The sequence below is a fragment of the Lissotriton helveticus genome, chromosome 6 (assembly GCF_964261635.1).
Source record: "Lissotriton helveticus chromosome 6, aLisHel1.1, whole genome shotgun sequence".
Lineage (NCBI taxonomy): Eukaryota > Metazoa > Chordata > Amphibia > Caudata > Salamandridae > Lissotriton > Lissotriton helveticus.
In genome coordinates, this window is record NC_136067.1 from 885218373 (window position 1) to 885237337 (window position 18965).

Consider the following 18965-nt stretch of genomic DNA (forward strand, 5'->3'; position numbering starts at 1 on the left):
TGGAAACAGGCTGCAACAGAGGCATGAATGCCCTGCAGCCTTTAGAGACATCCAAAAGGTTTGGTACCTAGGTAGTAAGTGCCAGGGGAAAGACAACATTTCAGGGGTATCACTACTAGCAAAGTGGTTCACAGGAAGGAAACAGAGTACCAGGTAACAAAGGAAGAGTCTGGTTAACATCCCAAATTAGATGTATGTACCCATGGTCCCAGTGTCAGCAGTGAGTCTTGCAATTTATAACATTTTCTTAAAACGACAATGTACTTCATTCCACCCAGCCCAGGTAAAAAACATTGTCTGAACTGTTGAATTTCCAAAGAGTGGAGGAAACCAGGGAGACCATGAGTCAAATAATATTTACCCTTGTCCTTCAAAGTGGGCATAGTATGGAAAATAGTTTTAGTTTTAATGACGTGTAGTTTAACACATGGAGAAAAATATCAACTTTCACACTGATCAGAAAAGACAAATCACTCTTAGAACCAACCATCCATCTACCTTTAGCACCTTTCTTAAACACACTGTCTTGGTAGGCAACTAATAACTAAGTCCCACCTATATTTCAGATTACTTTCTGACCAAAGGAACGAGGAAACTTCTATGTGTTATTGAAACATGTCAATGAGATCATGCTTGGTCATCTCCAGGTTCCTAACCTATACCAGCTACTCTCTCCCATAGTCCCGACATGACTATTTAAGTGCTGGATTTCAGGCTCTCTGTCAGATTTAGGAAAGGGTCGTATTGCACTACATTGCTATAATTGATAATGACTCATACCACTATTGTATCCACACCGATCTACCACTACATTGCATGATAAGTGTATATGTGCTATTCTTAAATCCGCCCATATTTATCTCTGGAGGTGAGTAGAAGTGAAATTAAGAACAGTAATTACGTACTTATCTTATAATATATATAGGCCGATGGAATGGATGTATTAGTGTCATGAGATAAATTGAGTGAACTATATTGCATATAATATAATCAACCACCACCGGGACAGGTGTCTAAACAAACACTGAAGTTTGTCAAAAGCATTTCTGACGCTCCTCGAACACACTTGTGTGCATTTATGTTTCTGTTATTACAAAAGCAGCCGTTTATGGGATACTTCAACCACACCCAACAAGTGTGTTGTATAAATAAAAGTCTCAGATGTATTTTCGAACTCCATTTCTAGGCAATCCAACCCACATCCCTAACATCTAGCACAGAAAATACAGCGAGAACTGCCCAAACGGGAATATGATCCTCAATATTTCTATCACTTTGGCCCTTTTCGTCTCCTCTCTTCATTTTGGAACTTCTTGCAGCAGTCCCCATGATGCTGTCGCTCGTTACCCAGGAGACATTCAGATAGGAGCGCTTTTCCCAATTCACTCTGCGATTTCAAATTTAGACAATCGCGAGCGGCCAGATGATTTCAACTGCACAGGGTGAGTACAAATGTATTATATAAATTAGAATAATTTATTTTGAAATTAAGAGTAGGCATGTTTATTGGGGGCTTTTGGGATTATTTGAGGACTAGCAATAACAAGAGCCGTCTAAACTGGATGCCTGCTTAGCAAAATAAAAATGTACAATTATAGTCCTTTCTGTATTTTAATCTTATGTATTTTTCTGGGCGGTATATTGCAAGGTTTCCCAATATTGGAATCCTCCTCAACACGTAATCCATTTTCTTTAAAAGGAACCATTTTAAGATTTTCATCTTCCACAATTTAGAGTAGGAGACCCACAATTTAGAGTAGGAGACACACAATTTAGAGTCGGAGACACACAATTTGCATTCAAAATCAGGGAGTAAATAATGGAATGTGTTAATATTCTCTACGAATAAGATGAACATTTTGCACTGAATTCCGAGCAATAAGTTTAATCACATCCATTCATTATTCAAACTCACAAAGCAAGAATGTGTTATAACTTTAAAATGGATTGATAAAAAGGGTACGAGAGAAGCAAGTGGGAATGCCAGTAGGCCAGACTATATTAGGGTAATGCATATACACAGCAATTGTGCATGCCTGTTTTTGGATGTGTTGCGACATTACTGCCAGACCTATTGGCTTTGCCATTATTTGATGAATCATTTAAAAGCGCTGATTAAAGCACATGCAGCAGCAATGCAAACCTCTTTTTATATAAGTTACTGAGAGGCAACATGCAGAACTCCTCAGTAAGTAAATACAAGAATAAATACTGCACGGAACAAAAGTAGCAGCTCTAATACCACCTTCCATAGCAGGACAATAGTGCAGCCCTGGCAGCAGCAGTGCAGGTTTTCCTCACATCTGGACTACGCGTCATGGGCCCTAATGAAAGGAAGAAAAATGAGTCCCCCTAGCTATCCATTGGATAGCAAAATACTTTCATATTCAAGATGCAGTGGGTGCCACACATCACTAGGCCCCAGCGCCATTTTTAATGCTTCCCTAATGATATCTGTGCCCCTCTTGGGCCCCACAAAAACTACACACACACACACACACACACACGCACACACTAAGAGGAGTTAGAGTAAGCTTTAAAAAAAGTATGATTAACAAGAAAACATAAAGTATTGATAGACCTTAGACACATTGATGAAAGGACAAACACACACACAAAGTACAACCATATAACTCTGACTGTACGAGTAATTACTATAATAACCATTACCGTAACATTTACTATTTAAGTGGTTTCTACTATCCAAAGGAACCCTTTTTTAGCAACCTTAGAATAAAGAAATGTTTAGAATAAAGTATTACAGTTCTTAAGCTTATGGCTTGCAGTTTCCATGCATCTTCTTGATGCCAGTTCATAAATCACTGAGCTATATTACGATTGGAAATTGTGACCTGCAGGTAAAACAATAATCTCTGCTGCAAAAGCAGTAACCCACGAAGCGAAGTCGGTAAAATGTAGATAAAATATAAATCTATGACCTACGTTAGTCCCTTTGCAGCAGGCACATAACCGTCTGTGTTATTTTTCATGCCAAGTCAGACCTGTGACTGGACTGCATAAAGATCTCTCCAGTTTGTGCATTAACTACCAGAGTTATCTCACCCTTTTATACCTAAGAATATGCTAGGTATGCAAATATTTCTGAGCAGGTGCCTTAACTTAACCCTGTATGATATTGTAAAGTGCAGCCCACTTGTGACCAATTAAATAAGTCAAAAGAGATATACTATCACAGCTGCCCTTGTTGCCAATTTCTTAAAATTCATATTGTACAGATGAATGTCAGACTCTGCTCCTCATGACTCATCCTCAAGTGACTCCGCCCCTTCTGGCGTCACCTCCTGAGCCCCAATTTGGGGGACCTCAGAGTAAACCATTTTCCATTTCTAGTACTGACGACGCATTCAGATCAGGCTTGGTGACGGTGGCCTTTCCACCAATGAATGAATGAATGAATGTAGTCTTGTAAAGCGCAGACTTAGCCCAAGGGCATCAAGGCACTGGTGCGGAGCAACCGAACACAGGGAAAGTAGATGTTAAGCAAAGGTATCAGGAAAAAAGCCAGGTTTTTAAGGCCTTACGAAATAACAAAAGAGAGGCCTGGCCAGAGATCTCTAGAGGGAGAGAGTTTCATAGTTTGGGCTTGGCCGTGGAGAAGGCTCTACCACCCCATTTGACCTTCTGAAACCTAGGAACGACAAGAAGGTTTTTATGTAAAGATCGAAGGGGTCTACTGGGGGCATACTGCTGGACAAGCGACTTGATGTTTTCAGAGCCGGCATCATAGAAGGCTTCGTGGGTCAGACACAGGATCTTGAAAGTGATCCTGCGGTCCACCATCATTGAATAAGCCGGTCAAAGTTTCTTTGCCCAAGAACAGTTTTCTGTTGTTACTCAGGAAGCTCTAAATTCTCCCTTGGCTACATTCAGCGCTGTGCAAGATAAATAAAACAAAACAAATAAGCCAGCTCGTTTTCCCCTCCATTCCTGGAAGTAAGTGTTCAGTAAATTACAGCACAGGTGCAGCCTTTAAATTAAAACGAATGTAACTACCACAGTGATCGAGAAGTCACTAAGCCTCGGCCTGCTTCTTTTATCAAGATTCTAACCAATAAAGATCATTTAGGCGCATCACATTTTAAAATTATGTTTTATTTGCACGCCTTGTTTACTTGGAAGAAAGCTGGTTGGGCCACTTTCCTACCATGCAACTTGATCTGTGGATCCAGGAGGTGATACAACACCCCCCAGATAACTTTGAAGTTCACTTTGAAAATTTGCAAAGAGCCCTTTGCATGTTTGCTAAAAAAAAAAACAGTAGTTAGATCAACAACAGCTCTACTAGGGTTTTCACAGCGCTTGGGGGCTAGGCCTTTTGAAGCCATTCTAAATATTTACAGATCCAAATGCCTGGCTATTGCTATGTATGGCTCAGCCATCTGGGGTCATAAACAGCTGGTAGGGGTGCAGACGGCTGAAACCAGATTTTTACGTACCCTCCTGTCAGTACCCCAAATAACACCAACTTTTGCTATCCATCAAGAACTGGGGCTGGGTTATGTGACCAATTCTCTGAGAATAGCCCCGTTGGTCTGCTGGCTTAAAACCTGGCTTAATCCAGACATAACCTTGAACCATCAGATTTTGTGGGATTGTGTTTCCCTGGATAAAGCCAGCAGCATTCCGTGGTTGACCTACGTTAAGCTTATGTTTCTTAAACTGGGGCGTCCCGAACTTTTTAAAGTACCAGAAGGGATTAAAAAAGTAGATGTGAAATGGGGTAAATCTTTTTGAACATACTGATGATGGAACGGGAAGAGCAGGACCTACAAAAACCCTCTGTTAGGGCTCATTATTTGATAAAATCTTCTCCATCAATTGAGCCCTATCTGAGAATCGTGACCAAGCCTTTCCATCGCTGGCTCCTGACCAGGTTCCGTTGCAATTTAATTCATTTCTCGCTGGGTAACCTGTTGGAGTGGTGTAAATCAGAGGATATAGGCCTGTGTCAGTGCGATAATTTTCCACCACAGACACACTGCACTTTATGATGTTTTGTGACTATTACAATGACATTCGTAGGAGGTTTTTAGTCCCTCTATTGAGGGGAAAGGACTTTTTATAGGTTAGACCTGCATTATTTTATCTTCAAATGCTTGATAATACACAGAACATTTTTAATATTTCTAGTTTTCTTGTCACAGCTGTACGCCTCAGGAAAATAAGATATCCTACTCTTAATGATGTATGAAATCCCCTATTTTATACTTCAATGAAATTCTAATTTTATCTGACATTTCTTTTAGCCCCGATGAATTATATAATTGATGCAGATGTTCTTATTCTTTTTTAACATCGCTCAAATGTATTTAATGATAATAAGACTTTGTTTATTGTATTGTGTATTGTACTTTTAAATAATCGAATAAAGTGATTTGACTGACTGACTGTTGTTACTCAGGAAGCTCTAAATTATACCTCGGCTACATTCAGCGCTGTGCAAGACAAATAAAACAAAACAAATAAGCCAGCTCGTTCTTCCCTCCATTCCTGTAAGTAGGTGTACAGTAAATTATATTACACGTGCAGCCCTTGAATTAAAACATATGTAACTACCGCAGTGATCGAGAAGTCACCAAGCCTCGGCCTGCTTCTTTTATCAAGATTCTAACCAAAAAGGATCATTTACACGCATCACATTTTAAAATTATGTTTTATTTGCACGCCTTGTTTACTTGGAAGAAAGCAGGTTGGGCCACTTTCCTACCATGCAACTTGAACTGTGCATCCAGGAGGTGATACAACACCCCCCCAGATAACTTTGAAGTTCACTTTGAAAATTTGCAAAGAGCCCTTTGCATGTTTGCCTTGCAAAATTTAATGTTTTTTCAAAGACACTCTCAAATACCAAAGAGCATCTTCTGCCCAGTTGATGATAATTATTTTACTACATTTAACTTGCCTTTCTCTGGCTGCAATGTGAGAGAATTTAGTAACTCGATCCCACTAACACTCTTGATGGCGTACAGACAAGTGTGAAAGGAGAAGGCTACTGTAGGTCAATGTTTTATATTAAATATAAATGAAAACTTATCTTTTCCTTACAAACTATCTGCGTATGGTAAAGGTGGTGCTATCGTATTTTCGGACCGCGGACGTGGCAACAAACAGGTTGAGAGGTGGAGAGCCGCCGGGAGTCTGAATGCCGAGCGTGAAGAATTTTCCCCTGCCGCGAGCTCATGGTACATTGCTCACTAGACGAATGTACTAAATTCCTCACATATAGGAGGAGAAGCACTAGAAAGTTCCAAGTGCTTTTGGATACACACAAGGTCGTATTCCTTTTATAATATTTTCTCTTTACTTCAGATGACAGTGAAGCCTTAGTGTGCTTCACTCATGTGACATAATTGTAATTGTCCTGACGAATGCTGAGCCAAGTTGGGCTCCACATAGCAGAAGCATGTCGACCTTTTATTGTTTTCTTTCTTAGGACTGGGGGTTCAAATTAACGCAATCACTATTCCGTCCGACCTTTTCACCCATTTTAATGAAGTTAGAGCTACCCCCTTAATAAAGTTATTTTGTCTGGGAAGCAGCCCACACTTCTTTTAAATCACTGACTCACTTTTTGTTAAAGAAAAAAACCCAATGAAGACAAATGGCAACCAACTGTCTTGTTGGTGCCTGAGGGTTCTTTTTCTTTACTCTGTGCATGCCACACGTCTCTGTCTGAATGGTCATAGCTTATTGAATTTATTTTCGTAATACTAATAACTGCATAATTTTCTCTTTCCTTGGTCACTCTTTTGTTGATTTGTATGGTGCTATGGAATTACCACATACCTAGATTAGATTAATTTTAGTTTAATTTAATGTGTAATGCGCGCGAATCACCCCACAAGTGGTATAATGGCGCAGCACAGCACATAAACCTGTAGGCAAACTGAAATAAGCCAGAAATAGTGAAGTTTTAAGACATTTTCTAAATTTGTAATGGTCCATTCATTGACGTATATGGAATGGGAGCTTATTCCAAAGCCAAGGGGCAAGGTAGGAAAAAGCTCTACCTCCTGAACTGGACTTGCTGATCCGTGGTACTGCAAGCAAGGCTTTGTCACTAGATTTTGAGGATCTGCTTGGACAATAATGGAGAAGCTTAATGCACAGATAACTTGGGCCTTTTCAATGAAAGGACTTATGAGTCAGACAGCTTACCTTGAAAATGATTCTTTTACGACTTAACAGCTAGTGGAGAGCATTCAGAAGAGGGGCGGATGCCGTCCTGGCTGGAGAATTGTTAATGAGTTGGGCTGCCGTATTATGATCGACTTTCAATTTGTTTAAGACAGTATCATTTATTGATGCCAATAAAGTATTACAATAGTCCAAGGGATGATGACCAAAGCTTGGACTAATGTTTTCCTCACTGCAAGCGGCCGGTTTGAAAAGACTCATCGTAGTACATGCAACATATGAAAGCAGGAGCCCGTGGTGTTCGTTCACAGTGAGAGCTCAGTCGAAGTGAATGCCCACGTTTTTTATGACCAAGTTTGGGTTTGGATTTTGGCCCAGTTCGTACATACATATAAACAATTATTAGGTGATCTTAGGTTTCCAGTTGTATTAGAAATCATTAATTAAATATTTAAAGGTACAAAGTTGCAGTAATAAATTAATATACGTTGTTGGACTTGGCCCTTTTGGCGGGTTCACCCCTAAACTTTTTGCATTTAAATATGACCTGGTGTTAGTTGTTTTTGGCTTCTGCGCACTTTAACACTGTGTCCCAGTGTAAAGTGTGTGCGCACTCTGAGTGCATGTGGTGAGATTGGCCTGCCCTCCCACAGGAATGCATGGGGAATATGTGTGTCCATGGTAGTTCCTGATGTGTGGGGAGTGCAGGGGCGAGTTTGGTATGTGCGAACTCGTGAGATTAAATGCTGCGCGACGGTGTATGCAGATTTGATGTGTCTAGTGTGGAAGTGCCACTTTTAGAAGTTGGCATGTCTGTGCAGTTAATGTGAATTGACTGTCTGGCTTGTGATTGGCTGGAGCTGGCTGGTGTGCCTGGCTACAGGAGTCAGGATGGTTCTGCCCGGTGGTGAATAGGGAGATCTGCATGTAGATGGGAGGGAGGAGTTGCACCTGGGACCTGAAGAGGGCTGTGTCTTCCCTCCACAATGCTGGCTCCACCCCCTGTGGTGCGTCTGATGTCCCTAGCCTGTCCTGTGAATAGGGAGAGGGGCTGAGCAAATCAAAGTGCTCAAGAACCAGTTGTAACTGTTTTTTCCCCGTGCCCTGCAGCCTGAGACAAATGAAAATGTGTATAAAAAGAGGCTGTAACCCCAGGTAAAGTGTTCTTTCTGTGACCTAACTTGAGGGGGGCCTGCTGCTGCTGGTGGGCACCAGGAGGACCGCCACTGGGGACTGCCTCCCTGCTGGAGGGTCCTGTGAGCTGGCCCCTGGGCCCAGCCTTTGCCCCCCTGCATTCCTAAACAACTTTTTACTGGACTTTTCCATCTAAGCGCCTGGGAAGTGCTTTATTCACCTTCCTAAAGTGGTGCTGGATCTCCCTTTCCTGGGGAGCGCTCTACCTTGATTTCTTGGAGACTCTCTGCAGCATCGTGCTGCTTGGGGAGAAGAGAGGGAATCCCCAGCGTAGGAATTCCCCCATACTACCGACCTTGGCGGGTGCCCACCCCGCTTATTTTTGTCGTGGCAGGGCAGGTGCCCACCCTGCGTCTTCGTGTGCTATTTTTAATTACTTGCGGGTGCCACCCCGCTTACGTGAGCCCGAGCGGGTGCCCACACCACCTGCCACATTATTTTCGCTTTCGAGGGAGCCCACCCCTCATTTTCTGCTATTTAGAAGTCATCGCTGGCCCGGGAACCTCCGGGACACCCCCGAGACGTCACCACCAGCGCCGTGATTGGACCCAGTGCCGCGCTGTGATTGGTGGAGGCGGAAGCAAAGCAGGAAGCAGACGGGAGCCTACCCTGCGCTCCTCCACCACAGAGAAGAAGCCGGCGTCTCCCATTGGGGCTCCTGTGAGTGAGGGAGAGCTCTGTGGGACCAGCGGCGGAAATGGAGAGACAGGAGTGCCCCAACGGAGTCCTTAGGGCTCTCCCAACCCCGCGAGCAGCCCCCGCCGCACCGCGGCAGAGAGGAGACAGCACCTGAACCAGGGAGCAGCTTGGTGAGTGTTAACAGGCTGGGGGGGAGCTCCGGGTATGTTCGTGGTGCCTGATTGAGGCACAGTGTCCCACCTGCAGACAAGAGCGGCCCTGTCTAGCAGCGGGCCACTCCAACAGTTGGCAATAGTCTTAAGCCTTGCGTGGCTCTATTGGGGGCATTGTTTGGCCTATAATAGTGGCACCGCAGTGTTGGTGCCCGCGCACTTCCCCCCAGTTGCCCAGCAGCTGCTACTTCGGGCCGTTTTGATTATTTCGAGTCCCAGAGCAGGACTCCAACGCTTAGGGCCTATTTTGGTCAAGTTCTGTTCTAGCCCCAATGGTCCTAGAGCCTGAGGGCTCCAACAGGCACATATTGTTTTCAGAGCCTAGAGGCCTCCAACATTTGGCGCAATTTGTTTAAAATGGCTACTGAGAGCCCTTGAGCATTATTCCCTACCTCACAGCTGCCCAGCAAGTAGTGGGCAGCTGCACCTTTTAGGTTCTTCATTTTGTAGGGGACAGGTTCTTTGGACTCAGGAGTGAGACGCACTCCTTCGCCCCACTCATTTCCCAGCTGCCCAGCATGTAGTGGGCAGCTGCCACGTTTAGGCCTAAACTCTTGCGTACTCTTCTTTTGCCGCCTGCGCAGCCTGCCCTGACACTGTTGGACAAAGGGCGTTTGAACCCCATGGAAGGCACGTTGGCCTAGGGACAGTTTTCCTGTGTTGTGCCCCCACCTGGGGCACGCTGTGTCTATGCTTAATGTGATTTTTGTGCAAGGTGATTAATGATTTGTGTTTATGCTGACAATTGCCTAATGTGATTTTTGCATGATGCCTTTATGCCTGTGATACCTCTAACTGTGTTTTATGATCAGGAGGTTGTTTGGCCTAGTATAGTTTATGCTAGTCCGTTTATGTGTCCCTGCGTGATCTATGCCTAAGGTGATTAGTACTGCGTAGTGTGTACCTACCTTTTATCAGTGGTTACTGGTTGTGTTCTACAATTGTTATTTTGTGCTACAAGAATTATTTTGTGCTATTTCTACTAATTGCTGTTTCTGACAGTGGCCCACGTGGCCCTGTCATGTGTAAATAATCCCCTGTAAATACTGGCCAGTGCCAGTTGGCACAGTGTATCTGTGTGATTATGATCTAATGTGTTTATGGTAATACAAAGGCTATTTTTAGATATAAATTTGTGGAGTTCCTTTTTGTGGCGTACCTAGTGTGTTGCTGCTGTGTGTGTGTGTTGCGCAAACGCTTTACACATTGCCTCCGAGATAAGCCTAACTGCTCGTGCCAAGCTGCCAGGGCGGTAAGCAGGGGTTATTTTGGCGTGTAACTCCCTTGCCCTGACTAGAGTGGTGGTTTCTGCCTGGCTTTGGCGCAAGCCTTAGCCAACCAGAAATCCCATTTCTAACATACGTGTATCAAAACTGGCTTGGAAAATGGGAGGGATCATTTGATAAATGTTACGCTGGGTTAACCTGGCCATCCAGCGGTAGGATCTTGCATGCAGTGCCAATAGAATTATGCAGCAGAAGAGGACTAAATTATGCAGCCAGGTCGACTTACTTATGCTGCAAGAAAAGGCAACTTCTTTAGTGCCATATTGTACACTTTTTGATCGTATTACTACTTGATTTTGTTATTTTTACACATGGTAAGATTATCTAGGGAAATATTTCTCCTTATGATTACCATTTTGTAGTGTGTTTATCTAGGTACCTGAATCGATATTCCTATTCTTTGCCCTTGTGTGGTTATAAATCAATAATATCCCTACAACGGCATAGAAACCCTTTTCATAATTCAGTCATAGCGCATGCTGTCACATTAAGCAAGCCTATTCCTCCAGCCCCCTAGAAAGCACACCGAGTTCTTAAACAAATCCAAGCCTCCAGCAACCTGGGAAATCCCCGCTGCTTTGTTTTGATTTCGTCCGAGAACTCCTGTAAAGCACTGTAAGAACGACCAGTTCTTAGTGACATCTTTATTGACGTCTTATGTCCAGCCTTACGTCAAATCCGGCAACTTTCAGGTATAAATATACCAACGTTGCCTTAAGCAAACATACGGTGGTAATCCTGGAGCAGAGCAGCTATCTACTTCCGAAGAGCCCAGCTGATGCGAGAGCCCACGGACGCTGCCCCTCCCTTTTGACGCGCTGAGAAAGACGCTGTCTTTTCTCTTGCCAAGAAAACCAGCCTCCGGCGTTTCCAGCCTACCCTTGCGGGTGACTGGGATACCGAGTCCTTAGAAAGAGATACCAGCCCTCCTGCCTTCTAATACCCAGGTACTGAACTGACTATGTAGTGTAGCTCCTATTTTCCCAATAGGCTCTGCGCATTGGAATAGTACCTACAGCAGTAAAGGCCTAGGCCAGACGTTAACTAGGTCTACTACTGTCGAAACTAGACTTAATTTTTGGGTTTGCCAGCTAAGCTCAGAGTTCGCTAGAAACTTTCTCGAATGTTCAAGGAAGGATTAACTCCCCTGATTAGACAAGAAGGGATTTAGTTTCTGACAACCATAGAACATGACAACTTTGCTCTCCCCTAATCAAGAGTCAATCTCAAGAGTCGTGTGAGCACAAGGCAATTATTTTACTCAGTCAGTACGTGCATTCTTAGTCTCATCAGAATGTAGAGAAAAGGAAGAGACGGGCGTGTTCAATAAAAGATGTTATTTATTGATCAGTCTCTTTTCTCGTACAAGAGAAATGGATCGATATTATTGCAATACTTATAGTTAAGTAAAGTGCATACATTAGAAGCAATAGTATAAAATAATACTGTAAAAACATTGATATGGTTTCTGAGCCATATGATGTTTAAAATGATTAAAATATATTTACATACACATATACATTTGACTAAACGTACTCAACTGGTGTTTCTAAATACGCCTACCCCGTGTACCTGACCTAAGTCTAATGCGTGGGCGGGAATAGAAAGTTACAGTTTAAGTTAAGTTTGTTTTTGCCAAGTGAATAACTAAAGAATTCTCTGTGAGGGGTTATTCAGTTCTGTACCTGGAATTTAGGATGAATGAGGAATGGTATCTCTTTCTCTGCTCTCGATATTCCAGGCTGCCTGCGAGGGCTACCCGGAAGCGCCGGTGCTGGGTCTCTCGGCTTGAGATAGCAGCGCGTCTCTCAGCGCGTCAGGAAGGCGGGGCTGTTGCCTGCGGGGTCTGCTTCTGCTCTCGGCTTCGGCAAGTATGGCTGCTCCGTCTTGTCACCACGCGTGTGTTTGCATAGGGCAAGGTCGGCAATATTTATACCTTAAAGGTGCCGGGATTGACGTAAGGATGGACATAGGTACGTCAATAAAGATGTCATACGACTTGCTCGTTAGCACATTCTTTACTAAAGTTCTCTGTGAAATCAAAACAATGGCCGCACGGATTATCCAGGTTGTCATAGGTTTGATTTGTTATGAGAACGTCGTATGCCTTATCAGGGGCTGGAGGAATGTCGCTTGTCTAATTAGATCTCAAGCGTTATGACCTAATCAGATAACACGTTCCTGTGCCGTAGTGTGACTGCGTCAGATAACGGTATCTGCATCATGGGGGTTTTCTTGCCTCATGGGCTGAATGTTAGTTAACTAGCTAGGTAGTTTAACCAGAATAGGGTCAGGAATAGGGGGATCGATTCAGAACCTATAGAAATACACGACACCCACTCCACGCTAACTATGGTCATATCTACTAATCTATGCATAGTATAACATAGTACAACATACTATAGAGTATAGTGTATACCTTACCACCCCAAAATACATAAATGCATTTTGAAATTTTCAAATATACTGAAAAATTGCAGTCATATATTGTATGCACTTAAGCTATGAATTAATTGCAAAAGTAAGCACGCATTTTATGCATTATTGCTTGTTGGTATATGAGAAATACACATGAAATGGCTCTTAATATGGCTATACAGAAAGAAAAGTCGAAACCATTTCATCACATAATATATTTTGTGAACATACCAGCGGGCAGCTAAAGTCTATATAAAGTATCTAAAAATAGAAATCTTAGTTCTCTAGGAATAGTTTCTTACTTTAAGCAGAAGATCAGTGTCCCGGGGAAAAAATATATAGAAAAATATTTCAAGGGCTTGCTGAAAAAAGTTGCTGTCCGTGAACTGGATTGTAATTGTTCATGTGACTTTATTTTTAAAGTTGAAGGCCGAATTCAGGGAACGCCGTGTGCGAGTTACTCAAAAGTCTCTATTTCTGTTCCGGAGAGAACATCATATCATTCAGGCTTTCGAAAAAACTGTCAACAGCTTCATGGGAAAGTTCCACTAAGTCGGAAATAGGGGTAACCATGCATTCGTGTGCATGATTGTCTCCATTGACATTCTGATTTGCATTGCTGACAGAAGGTCGTACCTGTTCGATGCTGCTTTCATCTCGAACTTCACTACCCTTCAATCGTAGTGGTGAAGATTCCAGGAATGCCGTCATCAGAATTGGCAGCCTTTGAGGGCAGCACAAAGCGTGAACCTTGGTAGGAACCAACAGTGTATCTGCATCCACCGGCGCATTCGATAGTAGCGTCAGACAGGTGTCTAACACGCATTCTTCTCCGCATAGCAGACACCTTAGTACAGGTAAAACACACCTTTGCCACATTGGTCGAAATGATAGAAACCAAGTCATGTTTAGGTCTCTAAGCCGGGAGAGTCCCAGGATTTTTGATATCCGGTCCCGGTATCCAATGGCTAGGATCGTATCTTCCATTGTCGCGAGAGTTTGATCTGTGACATGGGTTGCCATAACGGAAAATAAGGACTAGGAATAGGATTCCTGCAATTAGTCCCAGGATCAGGGGAAGTCCGCCAAAAATCGAATGGACGAAATCTGGAAAAATACCCAGTATGGCTTTGAATGGTGTTAATGCCATCGAAAATACTGTCTTAAATACCTTTGAGACCCCAGTGGTATCAGAAATATTTAAGATTTCGCTCAGGATTTCCGCGAAATGTACGGGGGAATTAGTTGATAATAATGTATGTATCTCTGCAGTCGTCCTTGCGACTTGTAGATCATACGTTTCTTTAGATGACGTGAGCCTTGTAGGCGTCTGAAGAAGCACTGTTTTCATTCTGCTTAAAGTATCTATTCGAATAGAAGTAATTTTCAAACCGGGCCATGCCCTTGCCTCCCTGTCTGGAAAGGAGCTGGGGAACAAAGAACGTCCACAGCACTTGACCTTCGCCGTCGTAGTGACGAGATAAGGAGTCCCGGGCATAAGACTACAACATCTGCGGTCTACAATAAGAATGTAACTCCCATTATAGAGTCTTTGAAAGAATGGTTCTATTTCAGTTGCAGGTGCGCCTTGTTGGTGACATGAAAGGTTGTATGAATTCCCTTCACAGGCTCCGTGCAAACTAATACCGTTACACAGAAGCGTGCCGCTTAGTGACATAGCACAATTGTTGCCACTAAGAAACACTTTCTGTCCTTTGTTACTGACACATGCATGTGAATAGGGCAGGTTCCAAGTTGTTTTAAGGTACCCCTTTCCCAATTTCTCGTACATGCCAGCCTGTATATATTTTTGGCAGTATTGAAACCTGAAGGTTGAGATTGGAATATTTATGATTCCGTGGATTATCCATTCACTGACAGGTCGTTCTGACATTGTCATTGGTAATCTTTCTAGTTTTTCAATGCTCAAGATTGTATAATCAGCACCCTTCTGCGCCATACCGATTTGTCTATCAGTAAGGTTAAAGATTTGGAATAGTGACGTTGTGTTGATTAAACGCCAAGGCACGTAGCCTGAACGCAGATTTTGTAACGTCCAGCCAAGCTGTACAATAGAACGCAATTGTGACTGTCCATGTTGTAATAACAGTAAGTCTTGCGATAATATATCGATTGCTGAAGACACAATGCTGTCCAATGAAAAAATTCTGGAGGACAGAGTCATTAACCCATTGTCCACTACAGAAAGTGATTTTTCCAAATTAATACGATCAATTTCACGTATTCTCTCTGCTGTCTCAATTTGAGTAACCTTCCAGGCCTCATTGTATGCTGCATATACAGAGGCTGCTATGAAACGCTTATGACGCTGTTTGCGTGGTCCCAGTATGAAATCACGCAAGTCAGCACCATCAGTAAGTAAAGTTAGGTGTTGCTTAATTTCAGGCAGTGTGGAAGTTTGTAGCCATTGAAGGCATAATTTGCCCACACTGTAGGTTGTTATTATCCCTGGGTGATGTCTTTGAGGATATCTAGGGTCTGGCCTGGTCATTTTGAAACCCTGTGTTTTATTCAGGAATCTATCTTGACAGTTATTTGTATCTGTGGGCCAGATCAACCATTGTTTCCAATCAGGATGTGTTCTGTTTTGGTTAAGTATATGGTTTATGTCTATTTCTTCATCTGTTTCAGAGCTATTGCTAAACATTGTTGGCTTTGGAATAGACAGGTTATTTAAATCTTTGATTTTGGCTAAGCCAAGACAGGTGGTTTGTTGAACAGTGTCATTTAAAAATATCATTTGTTCTGGGATCATGCAGGCTCTAAACAAAGCTTCTATACCCTGTACTTGCCATTCTTTTGTACCTCAAACACTTTTCAAATCAACATTTTTGTCCCAATAATCAAATCCAAAAGTATTCATTTTTTCAAAGAACGAATCTGAATAAATCAATTTTGTGTTGGTTATCATGGTTTTCATCCCTGTCTTGTTTGACAATTTGTAATAAAATGTTTCAGCATTAGTTATGTTAAAACCTGAAAAATATGAATATTTGTCATAAACGGTTCTAGAGCTCCCTTTTGGAGGTGTAGCACAATGTTCCCATTGATTATAATTTAAAACATTTCTAGGTTGTGCAGATTTATGCAAGAAATGGTTACCATAATGGTTATAGCAATACATACTATCATAATTCGTAGAACCCTGCAAATAATCATGTTTTGTAAATTTAGCAGACATTACTAAGTCAGACATCATATTATTTATACTTTCAAAGTCCCAATCATCAGCAAATGAGTTTGGTTTTGCAAAATCACTCAAGGAGATCTTGATTTGGTGTGGATATTTCAGGATCTCGACCGGACCATAAATTTCATAGTCAGTGTTGTCCCAGGCTACCCCACCAGGTATTGGAATTGCTGTGAAGTTGGCTGAAGAAAGTTCTGAAGAAAGTTCTCGTTTCTCGACGTGTGAAGATGTGTGTGGTTTGAGGACCAAGTTGATGTTCTGACTTGCTGTGTCCATTTTAGCATATTTTCCCTCAATGAAGCGTCCCAAGGTAAATACCATGATGAGCCAAAGTATGAGGATAAATGCACCAAAACCCACCCAAAATTCAATCCATGGAGAAATCAGATATGTTTCTTTTAGTTGTTTCAAAAGTTCCTTTGCTTTGTCTTTAAAGGATTTTGATGATGGCTGTGTCTTTTGTTCACTGAAGCCGTCAGAGGAATCATCGAAGTTGATGAAGTAACCAGATGCAGTTCTGTCAATTGTTCCAATTGGTTCAGGATTTTTGTTTTTTGCACTTTCACTTGGTACTTCAGTATAGATTGGTGTCTCTCTGCTAAATGTCTTTATTTGGGTTTTCAGAGGTCTTAGTTCTATTGCATTGTTGCATAGTCCTTGTTGTTCTTCTGTAGGCGTTTCGAATGTGATGAGCCTCTTTGATAGGACCTCTGTACTGGTAGCAAACCTTGGTGTTCTGCTACTTTTGGGAGTCCACTTGGTCTACTGTTTGTTATCGGCCACATGTTGTGGTTTTACCAGGTCGATGGATACAACTCGGTTCTCCTTTTTTCCAGCAAGTGGCGGTAGTACAACTGATCTTGTCCCGTTGACAGACAAGACAGGAACTGCTTTTCTGTAAGAAGGCCCAAATTCCTTCTTTACCGCGATCTTCTCCCTGACTAGATCCCCGACTTTTGGAATCCAGACAGGTCTTGCTGGGACAGGTGGTGAATCTTCAGTGGTCGTTGGCTGTTGTTTCAACTGTATGTTGCTCAGGTCTTTTCTTGTTTTGTTTAAGTCCTGCAAAATAGCCAAACGGTCTTTGACATCAAAGGTTTTTTCTATTACCACTGAAGTCTGACTATCAAGGTCAGAGATCAACATCCTAGTTCCGAATAATAATTCGTATGGACTGAATCCCTTCAGAGAATTTCTTGGCAAGTTATTTAGACTACGTTGGACACTTATTAGATGTTTGACCCACCCAGCTCCCGAACCTAATACCTTTGCCGTTATAGATTGCTTTATGTCACGGTTTTTTCTTTCAACAATTCCGTTCCCCTCAGGGTGAAATGGACAAGAGTACCGCAATTGCACGCCCATGCTGACCATGGCCTCCTTATAAGCCCGAGAGCTAAAAGCAGGACCATTGTCCGAATGCAGAATGCCAATTGCGTATGTGCCGATAAAGACCCGCAAATCTTTTATAACAGTTCTGGCGTCAGCCGTTCGCTGGGGCCACATCCATATGAATCTCGTGCATGAGTCCACTGCGACCAAGATATATTTATAGTTACCATCCCTTTGTAAGGGACCGCAGTGGTCTAGATAAACACATGCTAATGGTTTATCCGAGATTAGAAGGGGCGTCTGTGCTGGACGTCTCACAGTTGATACTTTCATTTTTTGACATATTTCACATGCTAGAACATAGTTCCTTGTTTGTCTTCTCATTTGTGGCCACCAGTATCTCTGTTTTAATAATGATACTGTGGCTGAGACGCCAGCATGGGTAGAAGCAAGCCCTTCGTGTGCCGCTATTATTAGTCCTAATCTGTGTTCCATGTTTGGAATTGCCCTATCCCCCACTCCAGGGATTCGAGCAAAAGGAACATTGTTTTCATCAGTTATGTATGAGTATTTTACTGGAAAGCCTTTAGGGAGTGGTTCTATCGAATCCTTTTCTGAAGCGCTGACAGCTTGTAATATTTCGCTGTCTATTTTTGCTTTTGACCGGGTGACGGCTGCTACGGAAGCCGTTTGCACAGCTGCATTCGCGGCCTCATCAGCCAATGAATTCCCTGCAACGTGAACGCCATCACGTTGATGACTCAGTGTATGTATCACGTGAGTCTTTGGTAGTTCTTTTTGTAAAAGAGCTACTTGTTCCCAGAGCATTTTATGCTTGATTGTGCCACCTTTCGCATCCTTGAAACCGTTCTGAAGCCAGATCTGCAAGTATTCATTATAAGACTGAACGCAATAATACGAATCGCACACTATAAGTGTGGGGAATTCTCGATCGGTATTTTCAAGCGCCATCTTGAATGCTAGTAGTTCAGCTCGCTGAGCTGTGCAATCTCCTAGAGATTGTGTTGTAGTGAGGGTTGGTTTAAATTTCCCTTCGTGCCAACGACCTTTAACAATCGCGCACGCAGCACTGTAAGCTTGTTTACCCCCTACTGCGGGTTGTGCTGATCCGTCTGTATATATTATACAGCCGTAGTGTTCTAGAGGCAGAATTTCGGTTGGCGGAGGACATTCAAATTCATATTGGAGAAATTCTTGTGTTTTTAAGTAAGGATCAAATTCGTACACCACGTCTGTTGCAGCAAGAGAGTTAGCCCATTGTATCCATCTCGGATGGAGTGCTTTAGCATTTGGAATGCTTGCCTTTGTTACCGCCTCTAAGGCTGGTATTGGTGTCACGATTACTATTCGTTTACCTTGTGCCAGGGCTCGTTCTTTTGCTATAGCTGTCTGTGTTGCTGTAAGAATTTTTTCCGTTGGGCTAAATTTCATTTCAGCCTTAGTGTACAAGTGTGATTTGAATGCAATTGGTACCTTATCTCCCTCATTAGAGGT

At 42.6% G+C, this 18965-nt stretch overlaps 1 protein-coding gene across 1 annotated transcript in view; it reads left to right on the forward strand.

The window, feature by feature from the left end:
• The first annotated feature begins 1210 nt into the window (after positions 1-1210).
• LOC144763159 (G-protein coupled receptor family C group 6 member A-like) overlaps positions 1211-18965 on the forward strand; it is a 204102-nt gene continuing 186347 nt past the window's right edge. Inside the window, exon 1 of the mRNA XM_078648487.1 lies at positions 1211-1442. Coding sequence (XP_078504613.1) covers positions 1252-1442 — 191 coding nt within the window. The 5' untranslated portion in view covers positions 1211-1251. The remainder of the gene's footprint in view (positions 1443-18965) is intronic.